Below are 21,529 nucleotides of genomic sequence, written 5' to 3'. Positions count from 1 at the left end.
AGTTATCAATGTTATACATTTATGTTCAGAAAATGATGCGGGGAACAGATTATAATTAATTAAACTTTAAAAACCAGTACAGAATATCAAACTTTTATTGTATCAACATTACACACAAAATTAACATAAATATTTACATGTACACTGAACACCCAAAATATGCTCTATTCAAATCATTTGTTTGGTTATTATTTGATCTTTCCAACATTAAAGCAACTTAGTACCAACAAATGTTTCTTCACAATATTTTGTACAAAATAATTTAATACAGTTGCCATTACCAGTACAGACTCTTTATTCTTTGGGATACAAGAATCACAAGGACTTCATGGATTCTCTGACAATTTTCTCACTTAGAAAAATTTTCAAAATGGGCTGCTTAACTTGACAGATTTTTCCCATATGTTTAGCTATTAGACCTAGAACACAATCTCATTCTAGCCAGTTATTTTCCAATCTGGATTATGTACGTCAGAAAAACATCTGGTTCAGAAGTATACTAAATAGCTTGTTGCTGACAGAACTCAGGTAAATTTTCTGAAGTAAAACACAATAAAATGGCATCACACATTGAATCATTTGGCTAGTTCTAAAACTCAATAAAAATTGACCTTAAATAGACATCTTGTTTGCCTCTATTGACAGAGGTTGATCACCTGCTTTCTGCAGTAGCACTGCCTTCAATGCATTAATCTTCTCATCAATTTCTATTAGGCTGTAGCCCTGAAACAAAAGTCATTTAAAAGTATTTAAATGTGCAATACATTGAAATATGATGTGCCAAATGGTTTATTTTACATAGAAAAGCAAAGCTAAAAGTTCAGACACTCCACTATAATTAACCTTCTCATTTGGAAGCAGCGTGACACAACACAAACATTTCAATGGAAAAATAGCACAACAACAATGCCTGACACCTTTTTTTTTTAAAACATAATGTGAACTCCAAATATTTCCTACATAATGTGTAGCAAACCAAACTTTACGGAGTGACAAGTTTATGAATATTTAGCTATGTGTTTCTAAATATTCAGTAAACCACCTAGCATATCATATTTGGATAAATATGACCACCCCCCCATCCTTTCTCTAATTCTAAAAGAGAAATTTTACCTGAGCATTCACTGTTCTCCTGCTAATTATGGCATTCTATGTGCATTCATACATCACAGTAAGTAAAGTTAGCATTAATTAGTGCAAGTGATATAACATGTTAAAAGAATATTTTGTTATATTTGGATCAAGGGTAAAAAAGCATTTAGTGGTAATATGAAAGGAATGTAGAAAATTGATTAATGCTTCTGAACACCTGGATGAACAAATTCTGCAGTGTTAAATTGGCACACTTGGATGGAGAATCCAGCAAATCAGTCTGTTTTTCACTAGTTCTCCAGAAAAAAAAGATACAAGTATTAAGTGTGGGAGATGCAAAAAAAAAGAGAAAATAGTATTAATATTACTTCCTTAGTGCACTGAAAATCATAGAGCTTAAGAGTATTCTTTGTGATGTGGATGAGGACCACATGTTCTGTTTGCCAACATTTGTGAAATTTGGAATGCAAAACTGCAAGTAGGTAAACTCTACAACTGGCAGAAAATGTTCAGTTATTTCACTAGGATGTGTAATAATTGCAAAAAGTGTGAACAGCTCCTTTTAAACATTAAATGGTGGTTGGCTATTTGTTTTCAATTTTATTATGTTTTTCTCAGGATTAACCTTGTATTGCAAGGCACAATTGGGCACCCACATAAATTTTTAAAAAGTGTAGCATAAAGTCACCATGTTAGGTTAGAATTACATCTCCTAATGAAGTATGGGTTTTCATGCTTTTCAAATTTTGTAGACTAGGCATTGCTAAAAGGCACAAGTTAAATGTGTCCAAACACAAAGTCAAGATTGGCCCTCATTTGACTGCTGAAAGATTGAGAAGGCCTGGAGGGAGAAGTAACTAATGGGCAGAGCAATTGACAATCCTTAAAGTGGGAAGCAACATAGATATAACAATATAATCAAATATATGCTGTACAAGTTAGTGAATATGCAGAAAACAAAAAAAAATACCTGCACCGTTTCTTGAACTTTACGCCTTTTGCTTGGAAAATTCTAAAGAGGAGAAAGTTTGCTTAAATTCAGTTCCATTAAGAAAACATAAAAAGCTTTATTATGGTGACTTGTAATTAACCATGAAGAAGCATAAACATTAAGCAATTCCAGTTATAAAACTTCCTATTAAAAATTTTCAATTTGCACAATAAGCAAATTAGTAAAATTAATTTTAAATGGGAATCTAAACATCTCTATCACAGAATAAAAAGTAAAAGTTCCAAAGATCTCTAATCATGTTTCACAAGGACCAAAAAATGCTAGTAAAAGGTTCTGTATACAATTCCCACCAGTAACATGACACTTCAAAAGTATATACACGCTATATTAATTGTGATTGGCTCAGTGGAATATCTGAAACAATTAAAAATCTGTTCCATTTACTTAATATTTAAAGAATATCACAAGATCAACCTAAATTTTACATTTCTTTCAAAGCCATAATTCACGAAGCAGGAAATACAATGTAGCTGCCTGAACTAAGTGCTCAATTTACTTTCAGTTCTTAAATAACCATTTTATTTCTTCATAAATATTAATACAAAGGGAGGATTACTAAAATGTGTCCAAGAGATCTCTCTTGATCAATAAGAAAGGATACCATGCTGGATCTTGCTCTGGGGAACAAAGTGGGGCAGTGAAGCAGGTCTTCACAAGACACCATTTGGAGAACGGTATCATAGCATCATCAAGTTTAAAACAGTACTGAAAAGGTTAACCTGATTTTAATTATAGATAAAATACTAGAAGTTATTATTAAGGAAATTATAACAGGGCTCTTAGAAAATAATAGGACTGGGCAAAGACAACATGAATTTCTAAAAGGGAAATCATGTTTGACAATATACAGTTTTTTTGCTGTAAAAAAAAATTACAACCAGCAGAATAGACAAGGGTGAACTAGTTGATGTTCCATCAACTTTCAGAAGGCCATTAGCAAGCTACCACCCAAAAGACTATGCAGTAAGATTAGAGCATAGAGCATCACGAACAATTTTCTGCTGGAGTTTGCTGACTGGTTAATGAACAGAAGGATGAAGTGAAGAAATTATAGCAAGTATTAGGAGCTATTTTAAAGTGGGCTCAGGAACACCTAAAGGAAATATGTGTAACTGAATCATTAAAAGGTGGCATGACGTTGAGAAGGCTGCATCCAAATGCTTCAGTTCTGCTATGTTCCCACAGTTTGGATTCCACAAATGTACCAAGGAATTCCAATTCCCAGTGTGGTAAATATACAAGTGAATGAGCGGAGCAACATTTAATCATTGGAAAACACATCAGCCCCTCTACTTCCTCAGAAGGCTAAGAAAATTCAGCATGCCCCCATTGACCCTCATCAATTTTTACAGATGCATCACAGAAAGCATATAGATGCGTCACAGCTTGGTATGGCAACTACTCTGCCCAAGACCACAAGAAATTGCAGGGAATTGTGGACATAGTTCAGTCCATCATGAAAACCAGCTTCCCCTCCATGGACTCTGTCTGCACTTCTCACTGCTTCCAGAGAAGCAGTCAGCAAAATCAAAGATCCCTCCCACCCTAGACATTCTCTCTCCCCCCCCCCCCCTTCCATTGGGCAGAAGATACAAAAGCTTGAAGACAAGCACCACCAGGTTCAAGGACAGCTTCTATCTTGTGTTACAAGATTCTTACAAGGACCTCTTGTAACGTTAAAGATGAAATCGTCTTCACAATCTACCTCATCATGGCCCTTGCACCTTATAGTCCACCTGTATTGCACCTCTGTAACTGTAACACCATATTCTGCATTCTATTATTGATTTTTCCTTGTACTACCTTGAAGGACTTGTTTTGAAAGGATGGATGGCTTGCAAAACTAAGTTTTTTCCACTGTATCTTGGTACATGTGACAATAATAAACAAATGTCAATGAACTTGACTTTAAAAATATTTACATAACAACAAGACAATCAAGAAGATTTATCAAGGACAATTTTCCCCATAAACTACAGAAGAAAGCACCATTAACAAGACGAAGAGCTCCCCCCATATTAATTAATATATTTTTGGCACAGCTTTAAATTATCTGGTACTTGAACCAGCTTATAAAAGTCCCACTTTTGCTATGCTATTCACTCACAGATATTTCAGTTTCCCCCCCCCCCAAAGTATTGATTTAATTATAAAAAAATATTTTACTTAAATTTATGAACATAGACTAGAGACCAAAAGAATGACAGAAATGTTAGGTTATTTTCACTTATTCAGATGTTTACTGACACATCAAATATAGAACTTATTTTTTGACTGGGAAGTAGATAATTTAAATCACTGAGAAAAAAAATAGGGAAAATGGAAAAAAAAAGTGATAACTCTTTCCAAAACCACACAGTACTACAAGTTATATAGTTTACTTTGTTGCTGTTGAATCCTGTAAATATTTATCTTTAAAAAAAAGTTAAATTGAAAAACACATTGGTTTAGTATAAAACCTACCACATGTTGAAAATATTCTGGAGAAAGACCTTCCAAATGAAGAATTCTATCTTCAAGTTTTTGATTCTTGGTAAACATCCATTGGAACTGGACCACCTATATATAATAAGATGATCTTTCATTGGTTGTTAAGTATTTCACGCAAACTAACTCTCCTCTAAAAATATAAAAGTTCTCAACTTGAACCAACAATGACATTCAAAGTTCAACTCATGGAACAGCATCAATCTTCATGAGCATTAGAACAAAACAAACATAAAAATCATTTTGTATACATTTAATTTGCTGGGTGCTTCTGCAGATATTTAGTGAGTCTACTAACTCATTACAAGTCATGCTCATTGATAAGAAACTACTTAAAACAATACATCTGTATAACTGATCAGATGTGGCAGCCAACGCAAGGGCTCAGTGGGGAAGGAGTACAGTTTAGGGTTCTTCTGCCACTGGAGAGGGAGGGGCGGGGTCAGCTGAGAAAGCCCCTTAAATATTGTAAATACAGGACTGGGTAGCCCCCAGGGAGCCACGAGTGGCATCGGTGCTGTTTTTTTAATAAAAGGTAACACTAATGATGGATCTGTACATGAATGTAAAGGTTTGCACTGTTTTATTGTTGTATATAGTTTTTTTTAATGATGAATAAAGTTTATTTTGGAATAAAAAATGTTGTTTTGTAATAACACTTTTTGTCAGAGGGAAAAACAATATTTTATTTACTAACAGGGTATTTTAATTCTTCACTAACTAATTGTATAGACTCTCAAAACTAAAATACAGATACTACCAATCTGTGATAGAAAAGAAAATCCAGAAAAAAGCATGGCAGGCTGGAGAGAGAAATAGAATTAATATTTCAGGCTAATGACCTTGGAAACATCATGATAAACAGAATTTAAGATGCAGGGAGACAGAGGGAAAGACTTAAGAAAATAGAGGTGTGACAAGTGTTTTTAAAACTTTAAAAACTTTATTTATACAGCACAGTAACAGGCCCTTCCAGCCCAATGAGTCCACGCAGCCCATTTTAAACCCATGATAACCTACCCGTAAGTCTTTAGAATGTGGGAGGAAACTGGACTTTTCCCAGTGAAAGGTCATTGGCCTGCAATGTAAACTGCATTTTCAGGATTTGCCATTTCTCAGACACTCAGTTCTGTTGACAGTCTAAAAATAACCATCATCCACTGCAGTAAAGCCTCATCTTGTCCTCTCCTATTGGTGCACATTCTAGAAAATGGTAAAATTTCTGTATAGATATTAGCTTGTTTTACACCAGAATTACAAGTTACCCAGAAGGTTGACAACATCAACATCTCAGGAGAAAAGTCTGCAGTTGACAAACCTGAGGCTCCTTCGTTCTGACTGTACACAGCCCACTCCTGTAGGTGGACCTAATTAAACAAGGCTGATGGTTACACTAGAGAGCTTCTTGCACATGGGACAGCCAACCAAGACACAGAATCACAGCTCTTTTTACATTAAATTGGGATGGGTATAAACATGAGCATGATAATGCAAAATTAAGTGCTGATCTCATCAATAATTAAGCAGTCTAGTTAACAAAAACAAAATCACAAAACATGTTCACTAATCTTTGGTCCCTATCAACTAGGAGATACAAGTTTCATATGAACACCAAATTGGTCTGTAACAAGTCCCCACAAGGAGATAAACAAATACCTTTAAGTCCCTACGTGATGCAACACTTACAATGTAATCCTGCTTTGGCTCCAGATGGAAGTTTGCAAATCCAACATAATGCTAAATCTCCTCAAATGGAGGTAATAAAACTAAGCTTCAAAAAAGTGTGTTAACAGATCATTGGATAGCTCCCTAAAGAAGCCCTTATAAGCAAATTGGCCAGGTATGATTGATGCACATATGTTGTTTAAAGATGTATTGTGTTGATAGTAATGCATTTTGTAGAAGCTTCAATCCTGCAACTGTCTTTAGGGATGACAGTGAATATGTTTTGAAATCTGAAACCTTTTTCACATAATTAGTGGATAGGAACTGAAGTGCACTGCCAGGAGTAGAGAAAGGAGCTAGATTTGTACATGAGGAAAGAATTTGCAGAGCTATGGGAAGAAGGGGAGTAGTCTGAATCTTGCATTAAGCCAGTACAGACTGTCAGGCAAACAGCCTCCTTCTGTGCAACATTTTTCTGAATTACAGGATTCAACAAACAAACTAAAATTAAGAGAGTCAATTCTAAAGTTTAGATAGTAATGCTGAAAAGACCAAGCATTCCCTTATCAATTTATGTCACCCCATGAAGGTCATTAGATTATTTTGCAATCATTGTATTGTAAAGTTTGAGTGATATACCTTGTGAAAGATTACAAAGTGAACTACGCACCTGCCGAAAGCTTCAAATGAGTTTCCATATTTTGAAGCCTCTCTTCAATAGCTGGGTTACCACAGTTTTGTGTCATGGTATTAGGTTTTTGGGCAGCTTCCCCTTCACTTTCAGTTCTTGTTTGAGGCCCATATATATTCACGACTCTTGAGACTGCAATAAAAATGTTTTGAAAAATACAAGCTTTTCATCTATAACAAGATAGAATGAATTTCATAGAGTACAACCAAATAACCACTGTGAAGTGCATTTCAAAACTTATTTGCAATCATCCCAAGAACAAAGTATTGCATCTTTTTTTAAAAAATGAACTCTACTCTCCCCTAGTCAAAACTATAGCCATACTCAAGTTAAAGGCCTGAAAAGGTACTTTAAAAAAAAGCAAAGTCAGCACAATTGTCTCACTGCAACTTTTAGAATAATTTTACAGTTTGAAGGCTAGAACACTTCTTACTTAAAGAAATACGAAAAATTAACCAAACTTTTTCCTTTAGTCCAATAATCACATAAACCTGAAAGTCAATAAGCTAGCAAGTTGAGAACTGGCACCATAACAAAAATGAACAGGAAAGTTGGCAAATTGTTGTAAATACCCAACTTGTTCCCCAATGGCTTTCAGAAAGGAAACTAAAACTTCTGGCACACTGGTTTTACAACTCCAATCACACAATGAACACTTGATTCAATATTCTCTAGAATGGCTGAACAAATCATTCAGTTGTAAATAATGCCAACTGGCAACTTGAGATAAATAATAGATTCAGACTTTCTTGGAAAACCCATATTTTGGTATATAATAATTAAAAATAATGAATACACAGAACTGTTGTGACTGAGCAAAGTGTCCTCTGAATCCATGCAAAAATCAAACAGAAATTTTTGAGAAGATATCAGAATTAATGGGGAATGCTATAAATATTTAACAGTATTTTAATACTTTAATAGGGTTGTTATTATTAGGGTTAGATTTTTATAAGGTTCTTTTTAAGTGTTTTATAAGTTTTAATCGGGAAGAGTGGGGGCTGGACTGCACAGGTAGTTTAAAAAGCAGAGAAAAAAAAACTTTGGAGGCTTTGTGGGTTTCGCTTCGGCAGACTTCGGAGCAGGTAAGTTTTCTTTTTTATCTTATTTTTTAATAGGGCTTTAATTACAAGGGTTAGTTTTTAATAGGGTTGTTATTATTAGGGTTAGATTTTATAAGGTTCTTTTTTAAGTGTTTTATAAGTTTTAATTGGGAAGAGTGGGGGCTGGACTGCGCAGGCACGGCGCAGGCAGTTTGAAAAGCAAACCGCCATATCCAGCGGGCAGCGTCGGAGCAGGCAGCTGAGTGAGAGGGAGCAGAGTGGTCGGGCTTTGGCTTAAGGGGCTTCGGCGTAAAGGGGCAAGGCAGGTGAGTAGCTGATAGGTAAAGGTAAGGTTTACCTGATATCTGTTACAAATTTTTTAAGTAGGAAAAACTAGGGGGAGAAAAAAGGATTTAGTTCAGATGGAGGACATGGTGGTGTGCTGCAGCTGCTTGATGTGGGAACTCGTGGACCTTGCTGCGGTCCATGATGGCCACATCTGCAGTAAGTGCTTGAGGCTGGAGGAACTTAGGCTCACAATCGATGAGCTGGAGTTACAGCTTCAAACACTGCGCAGCATCAGGGAGGGGGAAGAGTTTTGTAGGTACTGTCCAGGAAGTAGATAGAATGGTGACTGTCAGGGGAGGGAAAAGGAAAAAGAAGACGAACAGGCAGATAGAACAGAGGACCCCAGAGGCTGTTCCCCTCAGTAACAGGTTTTCTGCTTTGGAGGCTGTTGAGGGAGATGACCTGCCCGGGCCTAGCAGCAGTAGCCAGGTCTGTGGCACTGGGACCGGTCCTGCTGCTCAGAAGGGAAGGGAGAAGAGGAGGGCAGTAGTGATAGGGAACTCGATAGTCAGGGAAACAGATAGCAGGTTCTGTGGCAGTGAGCATGAATCCCGGATGGTATGTTGCCTCCCAGGTGCCAGGGTCCAGGATGTCACTGATCAGGTCCACAGGATTCTAGAGTGGGAGGGAGAACAGCCAGAAGTCGTGGTTCATGTTGGTACCAACGACATAGGTGGGAAGAGGGAATGAGGTCCTGAAAAGTGAGTTTAGCGAGCTAGGCAGAAGGCTGAAGGACAGGACCTCGAGGGTAGTGATCTTGGGATTGCTGCCAGTGCCACATGATAGTGAAGGTAGGAATAGGACAAGGTGGCAGAGAAATGCGTGGCTGAGAAGTTGGTGCAGGAGGGAGGGTTTTAGATTTTTGGGTCATTGGGATCTCTTCTGGGGAAGGTGGGACCTGTACAGAGAGGACGGGTTACACCTGAACCTGAGGGGGGCCAATATCCTTGCAGCCAGGTTTGCTAGGAGGGTTTAAACTAGATTGCGAGGGGAAAGGGAACCGGAGGAGTAGGTCAGAGGAAGAAGGGGATGGGGAAAAGGCAGATCTGACAGGTAGAGAGGCTTTGAGGAAGGAGAAGCAGAGTACAGGCTACAAAAGTAGTAAGGTGGATGGGCTAAAGTGTATTTAATTGAATGAGAGAAGCATCAGGAATAAGGGAGATGAACAGAGCTTGGATAAGTACATGGGACTATGATATTGTGGCTGTTACAGAGACATAGCTAACATCGGGGCAGGAATGGATATTGAATATTCCTGGTTTTCAGTGTTTTAAAAGGGATGGGGGCAGGGGGAAGAAAGAGGAGGAGGGGTGGCGATACTGGCCAGGGATACTGTTACAGCTGCAGAAAGGGTAGATAATGTAGAGGGATCCTCTCTAAAGTCAATATGGGTGGAAGTTAGGAACAAGAAAGGGGCAGTTACCCTCCTGGGAGTATTCTAGAGGCCCCCCGGTAGCAGTAGGGATACTGAGGAGCAGATTGGGAGGCAGTTTTTGGAAAGATGCAAAAAATAACAGGGCTATCATACTGGAGACTTCAACTTTCCAAATATTGATTGGCACCTACTTAGTGCCAAGGGTTTTAGACGGGGCTCAGTTTGTTAGGTGTGTCCAGGACGGATTCCTGACACAGTATGTTGACAGGCCGACTAGAGGGAATGCCATATTAGATCTAGTTTTAGGTAATGAACTGGGACAGGTGACAGATCTATCGGTGGGTGAGCAGTTGGGGGACAGTGACCATTGCTCCATAACCTTTAGAATTGTCATGGAAAGGGATAGGAGCAAAGAGGACCAGAAGATATTTAATTGGGGAAAGGCGAATTATGAGGCTATAAGGCGAGAACTTGGGAGTGTAAATTGGGATGACATTTTTGAAGGGAAATGTACTATGGAGATGTGGTTGATGTTCAGGGATCTTTTGCAGGATGTTAGGGATAAATTTGTCCCGGTGAGGCAGAGAAGGAATGGTAGGATGAAGGAACTGTGGGTGACGAGAGAGGTGGAACAACTAGTTAGGAAGAAGAGGGCAGCATACATAAGGTGTAAGCAGCAAGGATCAGACAGGGCTCATGAGGAATATAGAGTAGCAAGGAAGGAACTTAAGAAAGGGCTGAGGAGAGCGAGAAGGGGACATGAAAAGGCTTTGGCGAGTAGGGTTAAGGAGAATCCCAAGGCTTTTTTCTCGTATGTAAAGAGCAGAAGGATGGCTAGGGTAAAGGTAGGTCCGATTAAAGACAAAGGTGGGAGGATGTGCCTGGAAGCTTTGGAAGTGGGTGAGGTTCTCAATGAATACTTCTCTTCAGTGTTCACCAAGGAGAGGGGTCTTGATGATGCTGAGAACAGTGTAAGTGAGGGTAATGTTCTAGAGTATGTAGATATTAAGAGAGGATGTGTTGGAGTTGTTGGATGTGTTGGAGTTGTTGGAAAATATTAGGACAGTCCCCGGGGCCTGACGGAACATTCCCCAGGCTGCTTTGTGAGGCGAGGGAGGAGATTGCTGAACCGTTGGTTAGGATCTTTGAGTCCTCGTTGTCAAAAGGGATGGTACCAGAGGATTGGAGGGTGGCGAATGTTGTCCCCTTATTCAAAAAAGGTAGTAGGGATAGTCCAGGGAATTACAGACTGGTGAGCCTTACGTCTGTGGTGGGTAAGCTGTTGGAAAGGATTCTAAGAGATAGGATCTATGAGCATTTGGAGAAACATGGACTGATTAGGGACAGCCAGCATGGCTTTGTGAAGGGAAGATCTTGCTTCACAAGCCTGATAGGGTTCTTTGAGGAAGTGACCAGGAAGATTGATGAGGGTAGTGCAGTGGATGTGGTCTACGTGGATTTTAGCAAGGCATTTGACAAGGTTCCGCATGGTAGGGCTTCTTCAGAAGGTCAGAGGCCAGGGATCCGGGGGAAGCTTGGCCGTGTGGATTCAAAATTGGCTTGCCTGTAGAAAGCAGAGGGTTGTGGTGGAGGAGTGCATTCGGATTGGAGGGCCGTGACTAGTGGTGTCCCGGTTCTGGGACCTCTACTTTTTGTGATATTTATTAACGGACTTAGATGAGGGGGTGGAAGGCTGGGGTTAGCAAGTTTGCAGATGACACAAAGATTGGTGGTGTTGTGGATAGTGTGGAGGGCTGTCAAAGCTTGCAGAGGGATATTGATAGGATGCAGAGCTGGGCTGACAAGTGGCAGATGGAGTTCAATCCAGAGAAGTGTGAGGTAGTACTCTTTGGAAGGACAAACTCCAAGGGGGAGTACAAGGTAAATGGCAGGATTCTGGGCAATGTAGAGGAGCAGAGGGATCTGGGGGTTCATATCCACAGATCACTGAAAGTTGCCTCTCAGGTGGATAAGGTAGCTAAGAAAGCTTATGGGATGTTAGCTTTCATAAATAGGGGGAAATTGAGTTTAAGAGCTGCGAAGTGATGATGCAGCTTTACAAAACTCTGGTTAGGCCACACTTAGAGTACTGTGTCCGGTTCTGGTTGCCTCATTATAGGAAGGATGTGGAGGCGTTGGAAAGGGTGCAGAGAAGCTTTACCAGGATGCTGCCTGGATTAGAGAGTATGGATTACGAGGAGAGACTAAAGGAGTTAGGGCTGTTCTCATTGGAGAGGAGGAGGAATGAGGGGAGACATGATAGAGGTATACAAGATATTGAGAGGAACAGATAGAGTGGACAGCCAGCACCAGCCAGCACCTCTTTCCCAGGGCGCCAATGCTCAAAACAAGAGGACATAGCTTTAAGGTATTGGGTGGGAAGTTCAAGGGAGATGTCAGAGGGAGATTTTTCACCCAGAGAGTGGTTGGTGCATGGAATGCACTGCCTGGGGTGGTGGTGGAGGCTGATACATTGGACAAGTTCAAGAGATTGTTAGATAAGCATATAGAGGAATTTAAGTTAGAGGGATATGTGGGAAGAAGGGGTTAGATAGTCTTAGGGGTGGTTTGAAGGGCAGCACAACGTGGTGGGCTGAAGGGCCTGTATTGTGCTGTATTGTTCTATATCAGGCAACAAATGTGAGGAGAGGAAAATGAAGATGACTTTCATTTTGTTTTATTTCAGATTTTCCAATTGGTTTATATCACATGAATATCATTGGATTAAACTGAAATCATTCCATTGTTTTCTCCATGTTGTATTTGCCTATGGCAAATACTGCAAAGTGGATTATGCATCTGTTGAAAACTTTAAGTGGATTTCCATAATTTGAAGCCATTCTTCAATAGCTTTGTATTTTTTTATATTAAAGGGGAAAGAGGTTTTTTCCCCCAACTTTAAGGAACTTGGAAGAAATGGCAATAAAAAGAAGTGGAACTGTCATATTCTACTGAAAATTTTCTTTCAAATTCTGTACAATACCCTTTATGGATCTTATTAAAGATACTGATCTTAATCTAATATTCCTCAGTAATACTGAAGTGACAACTACAACTGAGATTCAATAACCCGCTCATTGTAAATTAATTTAACAATGGAGGGTTTATAAGGCAATGCATAGTGCAAAATACACAATATGCTTATCATGGATGTCCCATTTTGCACTTTGCCATGAGAACTGTAGAAAGACCAAATCACTTGGGTACAATTACCAACCATTCCTTTGAATCTTCAGTCAATATGAAGGTATTACCTGCTTGAGGAAAGGCTACTGGTGAACAGAATGATAGAAAAATTACATCACATCACAAGAAGCTACTTGGGCTACTCCGTCTGCATTGATCAAAAAAGAGATACCCTCCTCAATCCTTCCAGGACCTGACCCCCACACCTGCTCTTGGGTTTTTACATAACCTGACAATTTATTTTAGATTGTCCAATGCTGCGCTCTCCATCCCTCTGAGGCAGAGCATAAACACTGGCATGGATTATTTGGGGCAAACGACTTGCCACATTCTAATTAATTCTATGTAAGTGCAATTGGAAATAAGACAAATGTCAATCTCTTATATGTTGGTTACAATAAAAAAAATTGGAAGTCAAAATACGGTAATAATTTCAATACAAGATATCACATTTGACATCAGTCCAGGAGTGATACTAAATGCTGCAAACAGCTCACAATTTCAGCTGCAGCTACAGAAATTTTCCACAGGGTTCAATGTACTCACAATCATTTTTGAGTGAATATATAGTTATGTCATACAAGTATTACTATTGTACATAATTATGCTGCTGGATGAATAAACAATTTCCTTCTAAAACTGAAAATGTAAAAAAAAACTGAGTTGAACATACCTTTTATGTGGCTTTTGAAACCAGGATGTGGTGTAAAAACAGCATCTGTTCTAGCACAGCTGTTTTCTAGTTTAAAATAAAGTTAAACAAGTAAGGCTAATTAGGAAGTCAAAATGGTAAAAATAATAACGGTAAAGTATATAAAATATTTAGAAAGGTTGATGCAACAAAACCAAAATATTCTGTTCCCAACTTGGAATTTTACCATGTGGTAAAATGATAATTGTTTCCCCCCCCCACATACATCCAATCATTTAAATTGCTAGTTCTCTTTCCATTTTTAATTCTAAAAAAAGTTACACAAATATATTTTCTTATTAATTGAAAACTAACCTAGATTACAATTAATAACATTACAGAATTCACGGATGTTGTTTTCATTGATCTCTGCCTGTTTTCTCTCTATGAATGCCGAAATTCTTCTTTCAATCTGAATGACAAACAAGATGACACTGGAAATAGCTTAACATACTCAGGTTAAAATAAAACAATTTCCACATAATTATAATCAATGGAAAATGTGGAAACATTGAATTAAATCTTACTTCATCTTTGCTTGCTTTGATCTGAACCAATTCTGTTCCACTCTGCATATTTGGCTCATCTTGTCCTTCAGGCTTACATTGTGCTTCTTTTTGGAATGTTTTTGTTCTTGTATTGATTGATTTATTCAAAACTTGCTTGTAGCCAGTCGCTGTTGAATTTAAGTCACTATCAGGTTTTGTGGAAAGCAACTTTTCTCCTGAATTTCTTGTCCCAGATGTGTCACCTCTTACCAATAAATTCAGCTTATCTGAAATACACTACCAATAAAATGCTGCTAAACAATCTGAAGACTAAATTGAGCATATGGCATGATTAATGAAAAGCAGTTACAACTTTAACATTCAGTCATGACATCAGCGTTTTGCTCAGATGAACGTCTTCTCATGTGAAAACTCAATCACCACATAAAGGTCTTTATACTAAGCTACTAAAAATGTTCCTGTGTCTCAATAATATATTAATAATATGTTCCTAGCCTACAAAGACACATACTATTTCCTCAATTTTTTGAGCTTATGCACAAATGATAGTACCAAAGCTTAAAAAATTTCTTGGACACTGTTCCAATATAACCAGCCAAAACCACAGCGCTTCCTAGCTTCAATCCCCATTTACTTTCTATTTCCCATCTTTGACTTCTTACACCGTCCCTCATGATTGAGGATGATTTTCTTTCATTCTGGTTTTATAGGTTTTGATATGACTGTTGAAGCCAACATGGGAATCACAGACTCTTCCACAGAAGGAGTAGGAGCCCCTGACTGGGTGACGGTATTGGTATATTATTGTCACTTGTACTGAGGTACAGTGAAAAGCTTGTCTTACAAACTGATCATACAGGTCAATTCATTACACAGTGCATTTACATTGAGTTAGTTCAGAGTGCATTGATGTAGTACAGGTAAAAAAACAATAACAGTATAAAGTGTTACAGCTACAGAGAAAGTGCAGTGCAACTAGTTTGGCAGGTGGTGTGGTCTTTCTGCCACTTATGCAGGGCCAGTGTACTCCCACTGTCTGGAAATAAGGTCCTCAAAACTGTCCCAAATGCCCCTTCTCCAATCTGAGCAGTCATGGGCTGGGAATTTCTATGAGTCAGTGGGAATGTTACCAATTTTTCCTCCAAGGATGCCTGATAGCATCTTGAATTTTTTTCTCTTTCCACCTGACAATCTCCTCCCAAGACTGAGCTCAGAAAAGAATTTATGTTTTAGGAGCCTGGTGTGCAAATGATGCGGCCTGCCCACTTAGTGTCATTATGGCCTCATTGTTAGAGATGTTGGCCTGGAAGGAAATTGGTTCACTTATGGCTTTGGAAGATTTTGTGGAGACAACTGGTGCTACAGCCAATATTTCCCACTGGTAGAAAACCGGTTTGCAGGATTACGTGGCATATGCAAAATTTCAACGCCAAGAAATGAATCCTCTCTTCCAAATTCCACTAATGAGCCAGAATCAATGCTCAAGTAATTAATCATGTCCTTTACACTTACAGAGTTGTTTTGGATCCAAAAATTGGAGTACAAAATCTTCTGATGGTAATCTATGAGATGAATTATTATTATTCTCTCATGGGATGTGGGCAACACTGATAAATTTAGCATTCATTGCCAACAGACCTTGAGAAGGTGGCAATAATTCACCTTGAATGACTGTAGTCCTTGTGGTGAAAGTACAGTGCTGTTAGGAGTTGCAATGTGTGGTAGCATTGAAGGTCATTTCAGTGGGTATGCAATTCCACATAGTCCAGACCAGGTAAGCGAGGCGGATTTCTTTTCCTAGAGGACCAGATGGATTTTCATGATCATCTTTACCGACACTATTTTATTCAGACTAATCTGAATTTCAATATTCCAGCTGTCATGGTGGAATACGAATTCAGGTCACTACATCTTTACACTAGGCCTCTAGATTACTCAATCCAAAAACTTAGGATAGGATAGGATATCTTTATTAGTCACATGTACATCGAAACACACAGTGAAATGCATCTTTTATGTAGAGTGTTGCCAAAGATGACTATGACAACAGTTTAAAAAGTGTTGTTTAGGGACAGCTGGCAAACTGCGTAACTCAATATAAAATGTGAACCTGTTATCCTTCACTGTTTTACAAGAGGAACAAATATTCAGCCATGTCTGTAATCCAATTGTGACCGGGCACTTCGTGATCAGTCAAAAGGCAAAATCCTCTAGAAGCTTTTGTTCCAAATGTGAGACTTAGAATCAATGGATATCTTCCCTCAACATGCTGAAAACACCAAGACAAAGCAGCTTACAATGCATCAATCATTGATATGGAGTTTCTGCTATTGTCAGAAGCCCGTTTCAAGTATCAACCAGGAATGCCTCTGCCAACATTGGCTCCAGATTTTGCTACTTCTCAAAGCTAGATTAAACTCTTCCTCATTTAGAATGGCCCCATATCCAAATCCACCTTCATCAACAACCACATTGTGTGTCTTACACTATGGATTCAAAATACAGGATTCATTAATACCCAGGTTGACAGTAGTCATAAATTTCCTTAGCATTACTGTAGGCTAATCATGCAATTTTCTCACGTTATTTTTATAAAAACTCACCTGTAATTCAAGAACGTGTTGTTGGAGCAAGTTGCTAAAATGTTCCAGGTTAAGTGTTGGCAGACTCTGAAGCTTGCCTAGATCAACGGTAATTTTAGAACATCTCCAAATTAAGCTTCAAGAGAAAAGATACAAGACATCAAAACAGGCTTCCAGATTTGGATTCAGATTCCAGAATTCTCAAAGCTGACAATCAAATCTCATGCAACTGACAAAATTACAAATTGAGCTACCTGAAGAAAACAGCTTTTACAGTAATTCTTGCATACTGAAATCAGTCATATTTCAGTTTGTAAAATACTGCCACCTGTATATTTATTTGCACATATTATACTGTATTTCCAGACAGGAGTCAACTATTACCACCCACCACCATAACAAAAATTTTCTCCTGTTTGTTCCCGATAACAAAAAAGAATTTTATTGGCAGTGTGACTAATTATACAAATCATACTTTAATTACAAACACTTACACCAAATGATGCTCAAGGTGATAATGGAAGACATTAGAGTTTCACTAAATGGTGGTATTCACATCAACTGCAGATCACAGCAAGCATACTTCTGACTAACCCTTCTAGTGTTCTCCTGTACTACCTCCCATCTTTCACCTTCCATAAACATAAGCTCGTTCTGATCTTTGCTGTTTGTGCCCTAAATTGCACCAAATCCTGTTTATTCATCACCAGTGCTTGATAATCTATCTTGACTTCCAGTCTGAGCAGCCCCTCTCAAAAAAAATGTGCATACCAATGTTCAAATTTCGAAATACCTCACACTTTCTGTAAACTGTGCCAGTTCTATAATCCTTCATTTACTCTGCATTCCTCCTTGTGACGTCTTGTCCATTCCTCACTAGCGTTCTAAATCCTAACCCTGTAATTTTGGCACTTAACCCTTCTCTTCTTAGAACGTGTCTTTAAGACAAGCTTTTAGTCATCCATTTCCTCTTTTGATTCTGTCAAATATTCTGATTACAATGGCTTGAAATACCCAAAGACATTCAGAGGCACCACACAAGTTAGTTTCAGGCCCAGGACCCTTCATCCTTTGAATCGATTTTTCCTGTTTCTCAGTTCTGATGAAGGGTCCTGGATGTGAAAAGTTAACTGTTTCTCTTTCCACAGATCATACCTGATCTGCAAAGTGTTTCCAGTATTTTCTTTTATTTCAGATTTCCAGCATCTGTTTTTTTTAAAAAAGTTGTCAGTGTTACAAATGAAGCAATTAATTTCTATACAATAAGATTTTGAAAGGAGAAAATTCACCAGCTAATCTGAAAGTTGCTGACATGCACAGCTCACTCAACGTCTGTCGCTAATCGCTATTTCTAGTAAATACTGTGACAGTTTTAACTAAACAAACAGTAGCCAGGTCACTGGAAAACGGCATCTTTCAAGTAGATGCACCGAGTCTGCACAATCCACCGGAATAGATACACACCTCCTTTTGTTTAGCTTTACCTACATAAAATGGCATTAATTGGCAATCAGTTCTCTTATGAAAATTGAACCAGAGACATTATTAGGAGCAATTTCAGCAAATTGCAAGTGATTTTTTAAATATGGATAACTTCATCAACAACTTTACTTGACATTATTCTCTAAGAACAAGTGGAACACAAAGAAAGATTTACTTTATATATATATATAAAAAGTATTGTTGACTCTAACTACATGACTCTTTGCAAACTTGAGGTGGAATGTGCATTGAAAGCTCATTGTTCCAAAATGGTAACGATGTTTCTCCCTCCAGGAGATGCAATCAGACTCAGAGTACTTCTATGCATAATCTACAACTCATTATGTTCATTAAGCATTTTTAATGCTTAAAAAAAAGCAAAAAGTTAAAAACATAAAATGAGAGTATGGCTTCACAGATACTGCTGACGCACTTTATTTTCATCTCAGATTTCCAGCATTCCACGTCGTATTGTTCATTCTAACCCAGATAATGTCTACTTTGGACAGCTTCACACATCTTCAGTTAGGGTATAAAAAAACAAGCTGCTGGAGGAACTTAGCGGGTCAGGTAGCATCTGTGGGGGCAGAGTGATGGTTGACATTTCGGGTTGAGACCGGTGCATCAGGATCAGAAGCTTGATGCAGGGTCTTGACCCGAAACCTCGACAACCCCTTTGCCCCCACAGATGCTGCCTGACCCACTGAGTTCGCCAGCATCTTGTTTTCTTGCTCCAGATTTTAGCATCTGCAGTCATTTGGATCTCCATCTTGAATTCGATGCTGTTTTGTACACTCGGTTAGTGATCAACCACACAACACCTTTAGGACTATTTTTAAAAACATCAATGAGCATTTAACGATAGGCCAACGATTTCTCTACAGTTGGCAGGTTTTCTCTACAGAGAGCAGGATGCACAAGTCCTGAAAACCTCGCACTCAGTAATTTAGCTCTCGCCTAACTACTTCAGAGAACCGCGTTTGGCCCCACGTTCAAGCCGCGACATTCATTGACATCCAGGCTAGCAGTGCCTGGAAGGCGCCGCTACTCCAGACCCAGGCTCCGGCCCTGGCCCATGTGACCGAAACTTCAGCCGTCTTCTCAGATCAGAGTCAGACAAAAAACAAGATGCAAGCAACAGACCTGCTCCTGAAATCGGACGAGTGAACTGAGCACGGCGCGGACACTCTCGCCCACCTCACCGTCCGCCCGAAGGAGCGTGGCCGGCCTCGCCGCCGTCGCCATGACACCGGGCGAGCAGCCCCACAATGCCCCGCTGCATTGGCTCGGCCCCACATTTGAAGCAGCGCCGGGGGGCTGCAACCTGCTGGCCTCTGTGGCACTTCTTTGCAAAATAAGAAAACTTGCCTTTTAACCCTGAATATGCTCCCTCCAATGAGCAATATATACTTTAGTTACTTAAGTTCAATACGTAACATGTTTTGATTCACACACTGCATCCTAACAGACGTTTTTCACTGTCGCTGGGAACTATACCAAATAGTATCTTCACTCTAAGGGCTGCAGCACCACCTTGTTATCGACCATTAAAGTTGGGTGGTAATCGTTTATCTGGCCAGAAAACAGTCGATTGTGCCATGTGATATACCTTTGATACATTGTTGTACAAGGCACTGCCAGTTGGTGTACAGCCACTGCCTTCAAGAATGAATGTTCTGTTTGTAACTAAATCTCTTGCTTACATAAGCAGCAACAACGCTAGTGTAGGGTCTGCGGGGTTCTTCGTGTTGCTGCTTGAGGCGGTAGCAGCACAGTGAACTTGATCGAAGAATACGTTTGATTGGTTGATCTTCAGTGATGACAGTGGACGGTGAATTATGCTGGGTACGTCAGGAAGCCCGAAAAGAACGAGTGAACTGAGCCAAGTGGAAGAAAGGCAACTGTCACCGAGGACAAATGACATTAAAGTCAATCATCACAAATCTAGAACATCATTGCAGGAGTTACTTAGGGTAGTGTTCTTCCGGAACAAGTTATAACAGTGGAGCTGATGACTGCACAATTTTCGGTTAGATTCACAACTCATCAGCAGGTGCGTCAGTTCATACCTGTAAGTAGCAAGAACTGGACAACATAGAGACTAATAAAAGGTAGTAAGTAACCTTTGTGTCACAAAATTGCCAGACAATAGCAAACTCCAACAAAAGAGAGTGTAATGACACCAGGTATTCCACTATCAGTATTCTGGGGATACATCATTAATCAGATATTCATGAACCCATGAACACTAACTCGTTATTCCTTTTTTTGCGCTATTTATTTTGTAATTTACAGTAATTGCATGTCTTTGCACTGTACTGCCGCTGCAAAACAACAAATTTCATGACATAAGTCAGTGATAATAAACCTGATTCTGATTCAACTGAATTAGCCATGCAACTACTTTGGCTATGAGACCACATTAGAGTGCAGCTCCAACAACTGAAGAAACTTAACAAGGACAAAGCAGCCTGCTTCTTGGTACCCCATTCACCCAAAACTTTCATTCCCTCCACCACCAGAGTACATTGGTTGCAGTGGGTACTCCCTACAAAAAGCAGTGCAATTACTTGCCTCAACTACTCTGACAGTACCTCCAGCATAAAAAAAGGACAAGGGCTTCAGGGACATAGGAACACCACGAGTTGGAGCAGAGTTGTTCTGCTCCAACTTGCACATCATTCCAATTTGTAAGTATGTCACTATTCCTTCAACATTGCTGGGTATAAATCATGGAACTACCTCCCCAAAGTCATTGGGCAAGGGCAATTCACCAGAAGGATGTTAAATGTTCAAAAAGCAGTTCACCATGGGGATTAGGAATGGGAAATAAATGTTTGCCTTGCCAGCAAGGCCCAGATCCAGAAAAAAATGAATAAATAAATTGTGTTAATAAACAAAGGACTTACCTTCTGAGACGTAAAGAACACAGTCAAGTATTCTTTAAGTGTCATGGATTTGCAGTGTTGACTGTCTGAATGCAATACTGTAAAGAATGGGCATACATTTAATCTGCTGTGGGTTGACAGTGAAGCAGGTATTGTTTTATGATGGTGGTGAAATACCAGTCAAGAAGGTTATTGATTTCAGAAGCACTTATGTGTTGATTGTTGGGTTGATTAACATGCTTGCAAAGCAGAGTAGTAAACTGGTTAGGGAAGTATGCCACATTGAGGTGGTCCAGAGGAACAGAGATCAGTGGTAGTGGAGGATAAATTCTTATCAGTAGCCCAAGTGGAAGATGTAATTTCAAGAGTGACAGGAATTTCAGAACAATACCATGTATTCAGTTGCAACAATTTCCACTTTGATTGCTTCATAAGGCTTATCCGTCTTATTGCCTCTGCCTTCACACTGCCTTGTGCC

At 39.2% G+C, this 21,529-nt stretch overlaps 1 protein-coding gene across 1 annotated transcript; it reads right to left on the bottom strand.

The window, feature by feature from the left end:
* Positions 1 to 87: 87 nt before the first annotated feature.
* Positions 88 to 19,408, bottom strand: mbip (MAP3K12 binding inhibitory protein 1). Its single transcript, XM_052015793.1, is given in 11 exon segments — positions 88 to 723; positions 2,063 to 2,104; positions 4,568 to 4,631; positions 4,633 to 4,663; positions 6,927 to 7,079; positions 13,573 to 13,638; positions 13,906 to 14,002; positions 14,118 to 14,375; positions 16,703 to 16,817; positions 17,300 to 17,430; positions 19,307 to 19,408. Coding segments are annotated over 11 exon segments (1,170 nt in total). The 3' UTR covers positions 88 to 612.
* Positions 19,409 to 21,529: the final 2,121 nt, after the last annotated feature.

This window comes from Pristis pectinata, chromosome 1, assembly GCF_009764475.1.
Source record: "Pristis pectinata isolate sPriPec2 chromosome 1, sPriPec2.1.pri, whole genome shotgun sequence".
Classification (NCBI taxonomy): Eukaryota; Metazoa; Chordata; class Chondrichthyes; order Rhinopristiformes; family Pristidae; genus Pristis; species Pristis pectinata.
The sequence above is the reverse complement of the archived record's forward strand: the minus strand, read 5'-3'. Positions and strand labels throughout refer to the sequence as shown.